Consider the following 19,098-nt stretch of genomic DNA (forward strand, 5'->3'; position numbering starts at 1 on the left):
GAGGACACCCAGGAGGGGGGAGGTACAGGGTGCACCTCAACACCCACATGTGTAGATGTTGAGATTAAAAAAAGAAAATCCTCCATGGGCTCAACGCCTGCATGGCCCGACCTGTGTGAGAGATAAGTCGTCGCCGTCGAATGCGTGTTCACTAATGCAATACCTGCTCCAAAAAACACCTTCCAAATAAACTAAGATGTGTTCTGCATCACCCCAATTAAAAATTCTACATTAAAGAAGTTTACCAAATATGTTGCTCGCAGAGTCTAATATTGAGATGGGCCAGTATCATTTAGGGCGTGTGCAATCTCCTTTTTTAAATATTGCTGAAATCAATCAGTGATTTCCTCGTTAGTCGGCATTTGGCCACTAACCCAAATTGCTTTACAAACTCTGGTAAGAAAATGTGCCCACAGATCCACATTAGATTTAAATCGACCAAATGGAATAGCATCTGGGCTAGGGCGTGTGTTAGCTGATTGTCTTACTATCATCTTAGGTACTCCAATATTGGTAAACACATTATAATTGTCAGATAAGAACATGAACATCGATTTGCCCACATAGGGCTGGCTTTCATTGAAATCTATTAAGGATCTATAAACCAGTGAGAGACGCTCTACACCATCTGATGGAATGACACCCATATCTTGTTGTTGGCCATAATAAGTGTTGAGTCCCATAGGCACTGCTTGCCAAAATGTATCTAGATAAAACATCCATTCTGTGTCTGGTGCTGATGAGTGCAGTGCTGAGTGGGGGAGGTGCACGAAACCTCAATGAGGAAGCCTTTTGAAAGGTGGATTACGGTGGGATCGATGCACCTGTGGGGTGTCTATATTGCTGTATGCATTTACCCGCAATGAAGATTCACCTCTGTGAATCTGGCCCTTACCTTCTGCTCTAGAGTGCGTCTTGGTGTGCTGTGCCTTTAATTCTTGTTGTGTATCTAAATTCCAGAATCTGTTCTACAAAAAGTAATTTTAGTTTATGGAGTGTGGGGTGTAACCACAAAGAATGATATGCAATATAATGGCCCTATATACTCCGCAATAGCAATATGATGACTCTTGGAGTGAACAGTGAAATTACACGCTATCAAAATATGAGTTGCTCCTAACTTGTGTCATCCTTCCTCTACAGAGTGACAACATGGAAAACAAAAACAAGAATATTCAAAGCTTGCTTTGTACACCAATCAAAAACGGAAAGAAGAATAAAGTGATAGGTATGTGATCATGTCCCTGTGTGCTTATGCGTGTGTTTAAGCTTCCACTGAGGCATTGTGGCTGTTTCTGTTGACAGACAGCACTGTAAGTGTATAGGACGACTTATGGCAGGGGTGGCAGACATTGCACACAAGCTGGTAATGGTGTCAGAGAGAGTAACTTGTACATCTAGAAGAAGGTGGGCCACACAGGGGAAGAACAGAACACTTGTTAACAGAGTAAGGTTCACCACCTTTATTTCATACATCTCAGGGGTGGGTTGCACAAATGCCTATGGAAAGTAAGGAAACAACAACACATCAAAATGGCCATGTGCCTGCCTTAGAGAAACAGTTAATAGGTTCAGAAGAAAAGCATAGTGTGGTTGGCAAAGGATTGCTAGAGATGCGGGTCCCAACCAGGTCCACCCCTGTCGGTATTCAAAGTTTTGTCTTCTGGGTTACTCGCAAACCTTTAGCCTGCGGTTGAAGGTAATGGTTGGTGAATTCTTGTGGTCCCATGGGCTATGATTAAAACACAATTTGAGTTTAACAGTGTCATAGTGGAGGTCTAAAAATAAGTGTTTTGTAATAATCTAAGAGGACCGAATATCCTAGTCCAATTCCTGTTCCAAATTCTACAAACAAAGTTTTGGGATGTATCCCCTTGCTGGCAAGTGACAAGTCACAGTGACAATGTTTGTATCACCTCAGCACACTTTCTTGGCTGTTTTGATGGTCGATCCTAGATTGAATGGCAGCCTTTGGTCATCCTCTCTTGGGCTCCTGAAGTGTAGACTCAACATATGCCTTTCAGGAAAGATCGTGTGATCCCCTCTTGCCCTAGGGTATACCCAAAGTGGTTATCACACCCTGAGACCATCCACTTGGATGTCTTTTAGACCGAAGTTAATTTTCAACCACCAGACAATGGTCTCCTTCATTGGTAAACTCAAAACAGGATACGGTTGTGCTCCTTTTGGGCTCACTGGCTTCATCCAGTAATCTGGATGTTATAGCTGGTCAGAGAACAGAGTGAGCTAAGAGCTCACTACTGATATCTGAACGCAAGCGTGCTGTGCCAGGTTCGAATCCCGGCATGGTGAACTCAGCCTTTCATCCTTCTGAGGTTGATACATTTGGTTACCACTCTGTGGGATAATAATGTCTTCCTTTATTTCAGCACTCTGAGACCTATGGGTGTCTAGCACTATATAAGAAATACATTATTATTATCCAGAAGCTCCAACAGGCTGCCATCAGCATCTCTCAGTGTCTATCCAACCCAAGCTAGGCAAATAGATCAATCAGCTCCTTTCTCCTTCAGTTTTCTGGCTTTAGCCAGGCTCTGGGCTGTAGCTCCTAGGAGCCTCATGGAAAAGTGCTTCATAACTAAGCTGGCCAGCTCAGCAAATGTCTCTCCTCTCCTGTTCTCCCCTTCTCTCCTTTTAACATTCCTTCTGAACTCCCACATCATTTTGCTGGGCTCCTTTCACACTGCTTCCCATGTCATAATTATCCGATTGTGGTCTGTAATTGGGTTGCTCCTTCCCATTTTCTCTTGCCATGTATTAACTCCTGTTTCCGTATTGCATTTAAATGTTGTCACCCCGACCTGTTATTGTGTTCAACTATGGCCTCCGGATACTCAAACAAGGGCTTAAAACCACTGTGCACTATCTTGAAGACATGCATTTCTGTCATGACATGTGTGCAATTCTGCCAGTCTTTCCTCTGCCTCCCTATTTTTTTTTTATTTTTTATTTATTCTTGTTTTTAATCATTTATGATTTTTACAAGGTTGTTTATACAAAAGCTCTTTACACATTGATTCAGGATACACTATTTTACACAGAATTAGATAAAAAAAGATTTTTACAATTTCTTCATGTTAACGAATAAATTCATCAAGTGCCCATTCAGGGTATTTAGTTAATCGTCTGCTATCATAGGTAAGCAAAGATTATTCACAAAATTTGCAGAGGCAATGAGTAAACTCATATTAGTTGAGTTTAGTAAACAAGACCATCTCAAACTAGGATGGACATTAGCAACAGTAGATAGATGTTTTTTATACATGTTATTTCTTATTGAACTTAGTGCGGAACATTCAACAATTAAATGTTCTAAGGTTTCTTTTTGTAACATATTGTTACAAAATCTGCAAAAGTTATCTGAAACAACAATTTGCCTTCGTTGTGCTAAGATATCTCGTGTAGGCCACAAATTAAAGCACAATCTCATAATCGCTATACGGATATGTGGTGAGGGCGATTTAATCAAATAATTTGCAACAGTTCCCATTTTTTTGTCTGGGAATATATGGCTGTTAAAGTTTTTATAACCTAAACAAAGATCGCGATTAAGCAGCCAATCTTGAAGAAAGATCTTTTTCTTAGCTCGTTCAGGATTTTGAATTAAAGTCTCAACATCTACATCTGCTGTAGCCAGAATTCGATACACATAGGTGGTCCATTTTACAACAAAACAGTGATTAGATGAGAACAGATAGTCAGACAAGATGGCTATACCAGTATCAGCAGCTATATTTACCAAGCATTTTCTAAATAGAGCACAAAGTTGCCATTGGTATCTGGCGTTGAGTGACGTGAGACCCAATTCATATCTAATGCACAAAATCGGGGTTGATTGAGGTAAATGCAATAGGCTTTTCCAGTATTTAGCTTCCAGTCTGTCTAGATGTTTAACATCAGTGATATCTCGAGCTTCAAGTCCATAGAGAAGGGTTGGAGTTACTTTTTGTAACCAATAATATAATGCCGGCTTGATGGAGAATTTACCGTATTTATGAAGAATTACTTTTGATTGGGAAATTGCAACCATCAGTTTGTTTTGCTGTGACTGCAGATGTTCAATAGTCATAAGATTTGATTCAAACTGAGTTCCCAAATATTTATAGTTGGTTACAATATCTAAAGCAATGTCTTTGACCATCCATACAAACTTTGATCTTAATGAGCGCTTTGGGGTATCAACTAATATCTGAGATTTTTTGATGTTCATAGAAAGCGCATTCTCTTCAAAATAAATTGAGAGGGCAGATATTAATTTCTGGAGGCCTATAGGTGTTTTGGATATTAGAACTAAATAGTCCGCGTACCACAGCGCTTGTATCACTGTGCCATTCATTTTGGGTGAGTCTGTTAAGATGGAGGAAAAAACTTCTTGGACATCATGAATAAAGAAATTAATTAGTGCCGAAGCCAAAATACAGCCCTGTTTCAGTCCTCTAGATGTTTCTATTATTGTCGATAACAGACCGATAGTAGATAGTCGTACCCGGATGGACGTGCCTGAGTGTAAGGCACATATTATGTCCAATATATCATGTGGACAATTAGCTCTGGTTAGTTTTTGGAAGAATTTCACGCAGGAGACAGAATCGAATGCAGCATTTAGTTCGACAAAGGCGAAAAATAGGGAGGTTTTGGAGTGCTGTGCTTGGGCTTTTAAAGAATTGAGGATCATGAGATTGATTGATGTCCCCAGCCCATGAACAAATCCAGTTTGATTAAGGTCTCTGCATTTGGTTTCTTGTGTCTGCCTCCCTATTGTTTGGTGGCCTGAGAACAGGCCCTCGAAATGTGTGAAGTGATCACCCTTTTTTCCCACCTATATTATCTATGGTGTATGTGAATACTCTGGTGCAGGTAGGTTGATGGGCTGTTGGCCCTCTTTAGGGTATTGTGGTTGTGGGCACACGCTAATGATCGTTGCATGGCTTCCGAATGTCTGCTGTCTGAGTTATATGATCTGCTTGTGTTGTGGACTGAGAACCGCCTGCCTGTTTATGTGATGTTCTCACTCAGGACTTTGCCCAAACCTATGGCTTTTAGTACAACTCCTTTATAGAGAAGGTTGGGGACGAGGCTATGCAGATCCCCCATATACCTCCTCCTGGGGTCCCAATGCTTAGCAGGTGCTCTAGTTCCCAGGGCCTAATGGTACCCCCTTTCCTGCAATTGAACAGTGACTTTGTCACATACCTTCTCACTTTCTAATTAACCCTCTCTAGTTGTCCTTCCTAGGAAGTGACAAAGTGGGGGCTTTGATAAGAAATGTCCCAAATTCATTAAACCCATTTGTCTGATTCTTTATTCTACTCAATGGGGGTCCACTCAGGGGGTCCACTTGGGTGCTCGGGCACTGTTGCCTGTTAGGACAAACATCCTTTTTAAGCCAATGTTTTGGCGTATGCATTTTTTCATTGCACTTGCTGTTCCCGGCGTAACATACACCATTCTAGCACATCTCAAAGGTCAATATCGGTCAGTATTTAATAGGGTCACTTCTGTCCCCCTTCTTAAATATCAGAATTACCACTGATTGGGAAGGAGGCGTTGGTCCCTGTGACTTATTAACGGTCATTGAAAAGGCTAAACATAAAGGAAACTGTCTTCTTTTGAATTTGAAAAGCATATTTGTATTAGATGGAATGAGAGGTATGCATGGTATAAGAACAGTATCTAAGTTTATCCATCGATTACACAGGCCTTTATGATGTGTCTTTGTAGACATCTAATCGTCAACCTTGTTCCATTGCAGATTCCCTGTGATGGCATAAGATTGTGTAGTTGCATAATTACAGCACCTACTTTCAGTTTTAACTTGTGAGGAGGCATTCGTCCTACAGCATTTTGATCCTTGACCCAATAATTAACTGTTCATTGACAATGGAACCGCCATGCTTTCTGTGAAGAGAGGTAGGGTGGAAAGAAGTAACTTGAAATTATTCAGAATGTTTGCAATAGTGGAAGGTGAAGGTGTCCGCATAGAACTGTGTTCATTCTGTTTGTTAAAATGATAGCTGTTGTAGAAGTGGAAGGGCACAGAGAGGTGCACTTTGCCATTTGGACAGCAGAGGGCAACCTAACAATACCTGCATGTTATATATATATATATATATACATATATATATACATATATATATATATATATATATATATATATATATATATATATATATATATATATATATATAGGAATGAACTTGTGTTGCCACAGAAAAAATGCAAAAAATATAGGTGTTCAAGTACCCTTCTTTCACTGTAATACTGGTGGACCAGAGGTTGAGTGCCTGTCTGATACTGATTGGGTACCAGGATTTGATCCTTGTGATCCCTTCAGTCAATGTCAATGGGCTCCTCAATCAACCAGGCACCAGGATTCGATGCACCTGTGGTTTTCTGTCACAGTGTACCAAAGACACTACTTTGCATGATCTTTTTTTATTTATTGCCATTTATATATGCACTTTTTTAGATGATACAGTGTAAGTTATGGAGGCCCCTGTTCTAAATGCTGTGTTAACAGATACTGCACAGTGTAAAGAGAGCTATGTGCTAATTTAAAAATGATTACATACAACTCCCATTGCATTGTGACTATTGTGCAATAGGAGTAGCAAAAATACTAATCATCACACTATGTCCCCCTGGCTATTTTCCCAGGCCTCTCCTGCATCTCTGTGTAACACCCACAGTCCCATTTACTATCACCCCATCCCTGCTTGCTTGACGTGGTGTACCTGTCTACTCCTCCTCTACCTCCTGAACTCTCCAATCTGTTCAGTAAATCATAGGATTTACTTCCCAAATCATAATGAGGCAGAAAGTGTCTTCTATCGCAGCACAGTGTGCGTTGTGGATTAGCTGATATTACAAAAGTCTATTATCAGAACTGTACACACAGCATGTGAATCCTGTACTATTCACCTGGCTTCTGTACAACAGAAACCTCTGCTGCCCCTGCATATCAAGGGGCATCCCACTAACATTGCAGGTACAGGGTCCTAGAACACACTGTATTTTCAGGCAAAGGAAAAGATGTTTTTTTCTGAGCTTGTGTGAGCTCTGCCCCATGAGTTGTGCCATTACAATGTGTGGTTTAGAATGGAACACTTTCTTTACCACTTAAAACTTTTGAAGATGGTTGGAAAGTCATCATAACACAGAAAGAATCGGGCCTTTTCAAGGAATTCCTACAACTGAATGGGTGACAGCACCAGCTACTTTATAATCGCTCCTCACCTAAAACTGCCCTCTGCTCCCCTCCCCATTCATGCCTGAGGGACTGGCTCCCTGGAGCTTCAGGTTTTGACCTTTCAAGAGTAGCCTGCTCCGCTTCGCTCAAGTACACTGCCAAGCCTTCCATGGAGAGTGTGAACCAGTGCCCTTCAGGTTACCCCACACCCATAGAAATATGCCTGATAGATATTCTGCTTATGTGAAAATGACGCACACCACACTTAAAACTGACAGAGTGATTTCCAAGTGCACCTTTAATGCTGCTGGTTCAATTCTAAAAACAGTACTTGCTAAGAACGACCTGATTCAACAGCACTGTTCTCTAAATGAAGACCATAAATGAAGACCAAAGGTTTCGACAAGAAGCAGACTATGCAAAGGAAAGAACAAGGTTGGGGTGTGGGGAGCTGGCCATGAAATGGAAGAGACCACAGAAGGCAAAGGAGAATGCGCTCGAAAGACCAAGAACATCAAAGCATCTTCAGCAGAGAAAAAGCTCTTGATCGCCAACCTGGGTGAGTTACTGCACTCCACTGAACTGTAGGGCTGATGGATGTTGTAGTCAAAAACATTTGTTTGGTGAGTCAAAGGCTGTACAGCGCAAATCACTCCCAACACTAAAATCAGTGTGCAGTATAATGCTGTCAGGACCATTTCCCTTGCACTGCACCCTGCTCCCCTTGCCCTTTAATCTACTATACGGTAAAAATAAAAAAAAAGGATCAGCTGGACTAGGGTGTGCCCGATAGTCAACTGCACAGGTAAGCATAGTGGTATCACTGGCATAATAATACCACAACATTAACAGAGTGGCGTATCTACGATACAAAGGGGGAAAACATGCATTAGGGTTGTGTACAATGTGACAGCACTTTATATTGAACCATTTCATGTTGAGGTAGCATGTTTTGGGTTAGTAAATGAGAACGTGGAGGCCTGGTGGCATCCCTCATCCTCTGCTAAGTGATATAGGGACTAAAGGAAGAAAATTGAGGCTCCTCTAGACTCTCAAGTCCATCTCTAACCTATGGTGTTTATCCCGTCATCCTCCTCCGCACCCACAGTCCATAGGTGTGAACCAACACTACAAACCCCGTCTTAGTTTAGTATTTGTTTTATTTATATAGGGCCGATATGGGCAGTGTGCATTGGGGTGCTGCACAAAACAATTCACACAATAAACGAACATGCATAACACCAAATTAAATACATTTTCGATAAGGAACCAAAAGGAATACAATACAGCAATTAAAGAGATTAATTAAGCACAATCCTCAAATTAGAGGCAGACGACTTGTTTGTCAGATTTTGCCAAAAACTTAAAATTGAAGGAAGACTGCTCTGACCACAGCCTATGACAATACATTTTGTATTGTCCATGGTGCACCATTCCTTAATATGCATCCTTCGCAAATGTCTGAAGTCCCGTCCTCTAAAACAGCCATGACCCACATTAGTGTGTAGCCAAGGCAATACCTTATTTCTGAGTGCCTCTCTGGTTTCCACCCTCTCCAGCTTGTCTACATTGGTGATAGAAATGTTCCCACGATCCATAGTAAGCTCTCTTTGAGAGATATCAGTTAGTACCGGCATCCTCAACTTCTTGATACGAATATCTCTGCCACAAGGAGACATAGTCAGTCTGGGTGAGCGATCAGCCAACTTTCTCGGTTTTTATGGGTGTACAAAAACTCCTCCCAATGCCACTACCAGTGTCAGCGCACATGGTGTCAGACTGTGAAACACTGATCTCATTCGCAATGGTTGCCGCACTGGTATTTATAGTCATTTTAGTTTGGCATGCTATATCCCTCCAATAGGAATGTAATTACCTCAAGTCACATTGACATGCTTTATCCAACCTATCTGGGTGGGGTGTGTGAAGTGATCTCATCTAAGAAATCCACCCAGGCGCATACATCTCGATTAGTTGTGGACTGATTCAAGTCATAAATGATCTTATCCTTAATATATTGCCAGTTTACAGCTCCACTAGAACCAGCAAGTCACTGCTTATTTTCAGGTCAGGACTGTGACAAGCTTCAGCAATCACAACGTCCCTGCTTTTCAGCGGATATCGTAACGCCTCCCTCACAACTGATGGCGTTTGGACAGAATTTCCAGATTGACTACGACCAGCAACTACATCAAACAGACCAACAAGATGCTTCTGAACAGTAACTTCTTCCAACTCTGCTGCTAGGTTTGTCACTGAGACATCCACAGCAACACCTCCCTCTTCATCCACTGAATCCCAACTCTCTTTGTGAAGACGCTGTCTTCTCCGGGCACTCCTTGCCATGACCTCCAGCACACGGTTACTGCCCTTAACTAAACACATAGGGGAGACTCCAATTTCAGCATCATTGGATAAGGAAAAATACTCAGTTTATAGCCCAACAAGGGAAAGGACAGCTAGTTTGTCTAAAGTAACCAAACTAACAGATCTGGCCCTAAGGACGATTAAGCATCCAAAAAGGAAATATCCCCAGAATAGATTATGTTGTGGTGCAGCATGCCCTCCCCGCCCCCCACCACGATGTGGCTCCTTACTTCTCGTTGCCTCTTACCCTTCACACTGCCACCATAGGCGACGGCCTCTAAAGAGGCCTCTCAGTAGGCACAAGGGAACGGGGCACAGAGAGACAGCAAGCCGGGCCGAAACACCTATCCCCACCAACATCGAGTGGGATTTCAGTGTTCTGTAAATGAACATGTACAGGGTCTACTAAGAATTGCAGTGGCCACTCACTACCCAGGGGTGCTTGTCATTTGGAGGAGCAGAAAGATAGGGCATTCAAAGAAAGAACAGTGAAAGGAGAGGAAGCAGCAGCTCAGGAGGGCGATAGACAAAGAGGGTCTGGGAAGGTGCATACGAGGAGAGAGGATACAAAGTGAAAGGAGGAAGGATAAAAAGTGAAAGTGAAAGTCAAAAGAGGAACAGCCAGAGGGTTCTGAAGTGGAAGAGACTAGAAGAGAAGTGTAGAAGGAAAGGGAGAATGTGAAAATCACAATGAGACAAGAAAAAAGACCTAATGCTAAAATGAGGGCTGCAGAGGGTCTGATTGTTGACGGGCATCAAGGAGTAAGTAAGGGGAGGCATGAGAGGGGGAACAAGAAGAGAGAATAGACAAACCGAGGTGGCAGAGGACAGGTGTAGACGTATCCTATGGAAGAGGCACTTGACAATTTAGTGCTGACAGAGACGGTGGCAGAGCTGGACACCAGACTATTTGGGATGGCCGGGTGAGGCATGATGTCTGCATTCAAAGACCTCAAGTATTAGGTGCTCTTCAGGAGCTTAACATATGCTTGCATAACAGACGGGCCCCCAAGCCGGTATTACTATGCACATAAATAGGAGAACTCACATGCTGAGGCAACAAGCAAGCATGGTGTCTGGCACAGGGCGGGCAGAGAGGATTAGGCATGGTTCTGTCATTTTTCTGCTCTCTGAAGGTCGCACATAAAGAAAGACTGATTTATTTTGGTCGATTTTGTGCAGCCCGAGAAAGCTGGAAAAGGGCACCTAGGGTGTTTGTTTGTAAGTTCAGGGGGTTTCAACTCCCAAGCTCCCCTTTGCTCCTCGCTGCCCAACCCCTCTGTACCCCAGCCCTGCATACACACACGTATTCACACACAGTTATACACACACACACACACACACACAGACACTTACCCAGCACTGTCAGCCCCTGTGTGCACCCATGTGTGGCAGTGGCGTGACAGTTCAATTTAGAAAGTCTGCTCCGTGCGGTCACGGAGCGGTGTTTCTACGTCGACTTTTTAACCTAATACCTCAGACACAGGCCATGTGGTTAATATCGTGGTTATATCGTGGTTATATAATGTTCGTTTTCCTGGCATTGGTACGCCCCCAATTTTCTTCTCTAAATGCAATATTTCATTTATTTATTTATTTTTACATTTGTATAGCGCACAGGCAGCCAGTTTGCTTCGCAGCACTGTTACTTGTGAAGAGCTTAGTTACAGGGAATGGTTGCATGGTTACATGATATTGGAGAAATGCCATTGAATTACATATACTACAAAATAATTGTTTTTTTAATCAGGGTATACATAGCAGCTACATATCATACAATATACATTTTGGTACAGCTGTAGTTCCAGGTTATCAGAGCGTTGTGACAGGAGTAAAGGAGTGTGTTGAAAGGTGATCAGGTGAAGATCAGCGTTTTTAGAGTTTTTCTGAATGCTAGGTGAGAGTTTTCAGCTCGCATGGGTGGTGGCAGAGCATTCCAATGTTGGACTTGCATCCTAAAAGATTCAAATGAAATATATTTTAAAAATGTAGAACCCTGTGCCGTAATTCCTCCCAGGAAAGCAATTTAAAATACAGTACTGTTAATAGTATTTTGTTTGTTAAAAACATGATAAAGCAATATTCAGTGTCAATAGACTCTGAACCTGGACACTTTGTTCTATGGACAGACTACCTCCAGCTGTCACAAATCATTGAACGGTTAATGGCAGATACATTTGGCTGTCAGGCTAATTTCTGCCCCATGCGTACATTCGCTTCAACCTTTATTGTCTACCTATGATCTTGTACTACTTGTGAAACAGTAAACGCATGTAACAAAATAAAATGTAAAACACAGGCTAATTCCAAAAGGCAATGCAGGAGGTAAGATTCGAACCCAGCATTCAGGTCAGGATCTTCCAAAAAATGTTAATGTTTTAGGGCCAATTCACAGAAATTGCTGGTGTCAATCTTTGGGAGAACGTGACCCACTTTCAGGGAACAAGGTAATAATATTTGTTCCTGTGGATTTGGTCTGCCGCATGTTAGAACAGGGGCAATATGCTGCAGGAGCACATTTCTATCGTTTTTGCAAAAGCAAAGTAAATGTATCTGTAAGTACACCCGTACTCGCCGGTTAAGTTGCAGGTTTGTGTTCTAGAATTGTGACTGGTTGTAAATGATATATTTCATTTTTTGGAAGAAGGTTCCTTTTTGGAGTAGCAACGTTTTGCACAATTTCACAGCAGCAAAATGTATTTTTATTTTTGTTTTGTTTTTTTCTATGATTCATCTAAACAACACTTTTATTATACATATTTAATATGAAGGCTGACAATTGACATTGACAATTTGAAAGGGTTTCCCTCTTTTTTCTCTAGACTGCCCAAAAGCTGTCATAACAGTACACAATACTACCACTTTCCAGAAAACATTAACCTGCAATCTAAGTGTAATGTTTGCTACAGAAAGGGATGGACCTGGCCTGCAAGCTGAGGCACATTGTGAGAAAATGGAAAAAGGAAGGCTTTCTGCAGGAGTGGGGGCGGGTGATGAATCAGTGATGATTCCTCCCAGAAACCTGGTCTGGGACCAGCAGTGCAACGCACAGAGCAAGTGTCTAAGAAGCCTGTTAGTGAAGCATGGCATCTAACACATTGCTCAAGCCTTGCGGTAACAGTATACAGCTCCCTGTCAACTTGTGTAAAACTTTAAGTGAGTAGAAGTTGTTTGATTCTTTTCAAAATACATTGAACAATGGAAATGTTGGACCTGCATATAACGGTAAAATTCCTTATTCACGTGAGAAGCTAAAGTGACTTAAATCCATTGTTCTGCCTGTCTAAGACTGTTAATGCCCCAAAGAGGGTGGTTATAGGTTAAAGTATCTAAAACAAAAGGATCAAATGCCTTTTTTTTTCGACACCAAAAGTTGCGGAAAAAAAAGTTTCAAATGCTTTCTTTTTGGGGGGGCGTGGAGGGGGTTGCCACGGGGGTTCCCACCCCAACCCCCGTTTTCCTTTTTTTAAAAACTTTTTTTTGCACACTAAACTAAAAAATACATAAATAAATAAATATAAAAGCATTCAAAACTTTTTTTTTTGGTTCTTTTGGTTTTGAAAAAAGGGCTTTCGATCCTTTTTTTTCAATCCTTTGACCGGACACTGTTGTGTGGATCTAGTTAAGGAGTAGGAATGCTGCTGGGGTGAATACCAAACACCTAAGGTTAACAGTCAAATAGTTAGAATCTTAAACCTTTGAAAAAGTCATCAGAGATTGGTCGCATATGCCCAATTGTGATTCCCAAAGGAGACCTGAACTCTACACTCCACTTTCACATAGAAATACAATTAAATACCAATCTTTAAACCCCGAAAATTATACTAAGAAGTGGTTGTGTGTGCCTAATTCTGAATTTCAAAGAAAGTCTGAATTATATTCTTCATTCTAACACAGCAGACAAGTTATTGTAAGAAGTTTAAAGTGTATAACCATAGGAGAAGGAGACAAGCATTGTCCAAGCCAAGAAACTCCCATATTCATACGGAAACCCTCCTTTTCTAAATATTTTGAAGCAATCTAACCAAGTTGATAAAAGTTAATTGGCTTAAGATACTAGTGTGCAACCATTACCTGTAGCTAAGAGAGTGGCACAAAGGCTTTTCGGTAATTTCTTGGGCTGATAACTAGCAGAAAGGTGCAGGTAAAGTTGGAGAAGGGAAACTGGCTGCCTTTAAAGATTATTTTGAAGTTAACACAACCTGTAGTGCCAGCAACTGTGGAAAGCATAGCAAAGTGAGTCTCCAAGGCAAGCCTGGTTTGTTATTAGTGTGGCAGACAGACAAGAGAGGCAAAGAGGCTGCCCCCTTTTGAAGAGAGTTACTCACAGGAAGAGTGCCTTGCCTATTTTAAGTTTTTTTTAACATCTTGTCGAAGCCAGTCTAACAGTACAAATCCCTGAAGTTATGGGAGTAGTCCAAAATACTGAAGCAGTCGTGGTATACCTGTTGGTCAGTGGATGCAGTATTGTGTAGAAGTCCAAGTCAAGAGGAATACTGTGGGACAAAAGTGACTGTTCTCATAGTAAAAGGAGTAGAAGTGAAGTTGGTAAAAGTTAAAGCAGCAACACTATTAAGTCATCCTACTATACCATTGTGAAGCTCAAACTGTAATCAAGAGAATACAAACTGTTAACCAACAACTATATAACACTGGTGTTAGGGGATATTGTATTTCTGTTTGAACTGAGGTATCTCTTATTGAGGAAGGTGACAAAGCATTGTGGCTGGGATTACCATTGATGCTATTCGGAAGATATAGAAAGTGGATATTTCACCAAGAAGAAGAGATTTGCTAGCGGAACTTTGGTTGACAAACATTTCCATTGAACTGTTTTAAGAAATGTATTTTGTTGGTTGAACACTAACACTAGCAGATCTGACCAGGAGATTATAAGGTTGTCCAGAGACTGTGAATATTGTACTTATGATGTTTCCATATATTTTCTCTGTGTATTTGTTTTTAGTGCCAGGGCCAGTTATCATGTGTTAGCTGGTAAATCAACAAACAGTTGTCCACAGCTCATTACTGACCCCTTACTTGTGGTGTTAGAGGTGTGATTGGAGTTAATTGATACAAATCAGTGAATCCTTTATTTTGAGAATCCCACTATCGATATGAATAATCTATTGGATTTGACATTTATAAAAGTAGAGAGAATTAATTCAACCTGGGGAAAGAGCTTTGATCCCCACAGATTTGATTCTTATTACCCCTATGGGTACTTATATTCGTCTTGCCTCTGTCAGTCCTGGCCTGGCGGCATGGCCTAGACCTACTGGAAGGGGTGATTGAGCTGGAATGTAGAGGAAATATAAAAGTCTTAATGCATAATAATGGAAACAGGCATACCAAATCAATGCTGAGGAAAGGGAAGAACAAGCTTTCTTGGAATGCGCTATGTTCCCAAAGCTTAAGGAAGTTAAAAATTGTGAACCGACTGGAAGAGGAACTCAAGGGTTTGTGAAGGCAGACTTTGAACCACCAGTTTCAGTACCTATAGACAAGGAAGAAGGAGTTATTTCTTGCTTAGCTTTTGCCCAGCATAATGATCCTTCGCTAACATAACCTTTTAATCAGGTAAGTGAAGAGGAAGGGAGGAAAAAAAGTTGCCAATTTCTTTTCTCCTACAGAATGGGTTGCTTTATAGGAGAGATGTGGACCTCTCTGGTAAACCTTTGGATTATAAAACCTAGAATACATAAACATATTGTAGTGGAGATGGCGCATGCTCATTTGACTGGGGGAAATTTGGTAATTAGTAAGACCCAAGCCTAAATTGTGAACACATTTTATTGGACCTGTATTTATGCTAATATTAAAAAGTTCATAAATACCTGTGAGCTTAGTCAGAAGACCAGTACCAAAATGCCTCCTCCTGCTCCTTTACGACCCTTTCCTATTATTGATAATCCTTTTTCTAGAATTGGGTTGGACATAGTAGGACTATTAGAAATCTTGAAACTGAGTAATAAATACATCCTGGTTATTTTTTAAACCAACTTTATTTTTGGATCAAAGGCATACAAGTGAATACGACATAACACTTTCAATCAGTTATTGATTAAGTTCTGTATCTTTCTTGTGTTCATACCATTCAGTTCGTTGAAATTTCCTTTGCCTTTGAGGGTTTTCAAATGTTCCCTTCTCCCCTTCCCCCCCAACTCCCCTCCCCTTTCTCGCCCCTCCCCCCCTCAGCTTTAACCACTACTTTGCAATACAGAGTTCAACGGATGTAAGTTCTTTCCCTGACGGTTGAGTCCCAGATTCTTTACGTCTGGTAGGCCTCAGATGACATGTGTGTTCCAGAGAAGGCGGGGTTTGAAGAATTGGGCTTCTCTAGCCCACACCAGTTCATGGAATGGGTTCCAGACAGATGAGAATTTTAGATATTTTCCAGTACTAAATGCACATATCTTCTCCATGGCCATTACTCCCCAAACCTTGATCCACCACCATGCTGAAGTCGGGCCCTCTTTGATTGTCCAGTTTTGTGCAAGGATCATTCGTGCTGCTGATAACAGGTGAGTGATGAGGGTAGCTGTCGCTCCTGACATTGCGTATTTTCCTTCTATGGGGACTCCTCAGAGAACTGTTTTCAGGGACTTCGGCAGTTCAATTCCAGATATGTCTTTTATGTGGCTTAATATTTCCGTCTAGTAAGCCACAGCTTTAGGACATGTCCACCACATGTGGAATAGGTCTCCCTTCTCACTGCAGTTCCTCGAGCAGTTTGGTGAGTATAACTTTGTGATTTTATGAATGCGGTTCGGGGACATATACTATCTAAGGCATAGTTTGTAAGCTGATTCCTTAATCGTAGTGCATCTGGAGGTGCCGTGTGCACCTGTCCATATTTGGTTCCATTCCTCCTCCGCTAGCGAATCTTGCATGTCTCTTTCCCAATTCACTTTGTATGGGAGTCTGTCAGTCGCTTGATCGTTGGAGAGCAGTCTGTAGAGTCTGGTGACCCCCTTTGCAGCGTGGCCCTCCTGCAGGGTCAGTTCTAGGCCTGACAGCGTTCTTGTGTCCGCCCTCTTCACCATTGGGTGGGTTATCCAGTGCCTTATTTGTGCGTATCTATATTGCTCTTTTTCTCCTATGTTGAATTTCTGCTGACCGTCTGTGAAGAGTAATGGAGAACCGCCTTTGTACATGTCTCTCAAGTGAAGGGTCTCGGCACCTGTCCATCCCGCCCAATACTTTCATTGGAGACCCGCTGTGAAATCTGGGTTGTGCATCAATCGCGTTTATGGGCTCAATCCGCTCGGGATGCATTTCTTCTTCCGGGCTTTGTCCCAGCTTTGCAGTGACCATTTCGTCATTTCCAAACGTGCACCCCTGCTCTCTCGATTTTATTCTCTCAGGCTCAACAGAGTTATTAGGGGAGTTGACAAAGCTGATTGTTCTATTCTACACCATCCCTTGTGATTCTCAGGTTTTGTCCACCTCAACATTGGCGCTACCTGTGCTGCTAAGATGTATCTGTCCATTTCTGGAACTTCCAGGCTGCCCAGGAGCTGGGTGCGCATTAGGATTTGTTTCTGAATCCTGGGTTTCTTGCCTTGCCATATAAATTGAAATATCACGTTTTGCAACTCTCAGATCTTAGCTGCCAGTATAGGCACCAGTATTGAACCTATTGCATCGAGAAGACGAGGAAGGATAGTCATGTTGACAGCTGTGATGCGGGCAAACCATGACAGCTCCTGAGATTCCCATCTGAGCATGTCTTCCTGTAACTGTTTCCAGAGAGGGGTTATGTTTGCCTGATAAAGCATGTGTGGTTCTCTAGTAAGTTGGCTCCCTAAGTACTCCACTGTTTCCCCCACCCAGCTCATCGGGAATGTCCTCTCCAATGTCTCAGTCACTTCTCTCCTTGCCGTAATGTTCATAGCTTTTGATTTGGAGAAGTTTACAGAGAATCCCGAGACCTGCCTGAATTCCTCCAGCTGGGCCATTGATCTGGGCATCGTATTTTCCAGGTCTCCCATGAAGAGCATGATGCCGTCAGCATACAGCGCTATTTTGTGGGTCTCCTGACTGATCATCACTCCCTTGATGTCGGAACTGCATTGTGCATGGTTCCATCGCCATCACGAAGATCAGGGGGGAGAGTGGACACCCCTGTCGCGTGCCTCTTCTAATCTTCACGAACTCTGTACTTTGTCCATTGATCCTTAAACCTGTCGATGGATATGGTAATTGGCAAGCACCATCTTGTTGAATTCTGGGCCACAGCCGAAATGCTCCAAGATCAGTCTCAGATAGCACCAGTCCATGCTATCAAATGCCCGCGTGGCGTCCAGGGCAGCCACTGCAAACATCTGTTGTGTTTGTCGCCCCGCATCTATGACGTCTACTGACCTCCTTACATTATTGTGTGTGTTCCAGTCGGTGATGAACCCCGCTTGGTCATTGTGTATTATGTTCGGGAGGATTTTCTTTAGGAGAGTAGCTAGGATTTTCGCATCGATTTTTTGCATCAGTGTTCAGCAACGCCTTAGGACGATAGCTTGCACAATTGTGGGGATCTTTTCCCGGCTTCAATGGCAGTATAGTTATAGACCTCCCCATATCGAGCATGACCTTCTCCTCTTCTCTGATTGAATTATATAGCCTTGTCAGCGGGCCGAGCAATTGAGCGCGGAACGTCTTGTAATAACCGTTGCCAAGACCATCTGGACCGGTGTCTTATTTGTTGGTAGTGCTGAAATGGCATCACTGACCTCTTGTGCCAAGAACGGACTCCCAAGATTGGTTCTGTCTTGTTCCGCGACCTGGGGCAGCGGGAGCGTGCTGATGTAGCAGAGTTGCCATCCTAGGTCAAGGTTCTGGCTACTTTGGAGTTCCTCATGAAAACGGTTCATTATTTATTTTTTGTTGAGATCCGCTATGTGGGGTTTTCCATAGATGTCGTTCAGTTATGCTATATAGTTCCGGGTTTTCCGTTTTCTCAATTTCACAGCAAGGAAACGATTCGCCTTGCCCCCATGGATATAATAGGATTGCTCTGAGCGCTTAGTCATTTTCTCGAACAGTGGGCTTTGTGTTGGCCTTCGGCAGCTTTCACCTCCTTTTCCAACTGCTTTGTCACCAATGCTCTTTCCCTGTAGTATGCCGCTGCCTGTGACATAAATTCTCCCCTGATCACTGCCTTTCCGGCATCCCATATTACCCCTTAGTCTGTTTCCCCATTGTCATTTTCTTTAAAGTAGTTGTTGATGGTGGCCTCCATATGAGCTCTTAGTACTAAGTCCTTCAGGAGGATTTAATTTAACCTCCAAGTCAGTTTTGCCCTGCTCCATTCCACCCCCAAGTCTATACCCACGACACTGGCGCATGATCCGAGTGACATTCCACTTCTATTTCTACCTCTGTTATTTGCGGGACTAATGTTGCGGATACTAAGATCATGTATATTCTAGAGCATCCAATGTGGACGGCTGAATAGTGGGTGTACTCTCTGTTGTCCCCTTGGAAGAATCGCCAAGTTTCAATAACCCCTAATTCTCTGAAGA

The 19,098-nt window shown here is 42.3% G+C and overlaps 1 protein-coding gene across 5 annotated transcripts in view; it reads left to right on the plus strand.

The window, feature by feature from the left end:
* The window catches only part of PDE5A (phosphodiesterase 5A), a 959,918-nt gene that overhangs the window by 693,655 nt on the left and 247,165 nt on the right, over window positions 1-19,098 (plus strand). For all 5 annotated transcript variants that reach the window (XM_069630677.1, XM_069630678.1, XM_069630675.1 and 2 more), the window contains exon 9: window positions 1,144-1,228. In XM_069630677.1, coding sequence (XP_069486778.1) covers window positions 1,144-1,228 — 85 coding nt within the window. The remainder of the gene's footprint in view (window positions 1-1,143; window positions 1,229-19,098) is intronic.

This window comes from Ambystoma mexicanum, chromosome 6q, assembly GCF_040938575.1.
Source record: "Ambystoma mexicanum isolate Mex_15411 chromosome 6q, UKY_AmexF1_1, whole genome shotgun sequence".
Lineage (NCBI taxonomy): Eukaryota > Metazoa > Chordata > Amphibia > Caudata > Ambystomatidae > Ambystoma > Ambystoma mexicanum.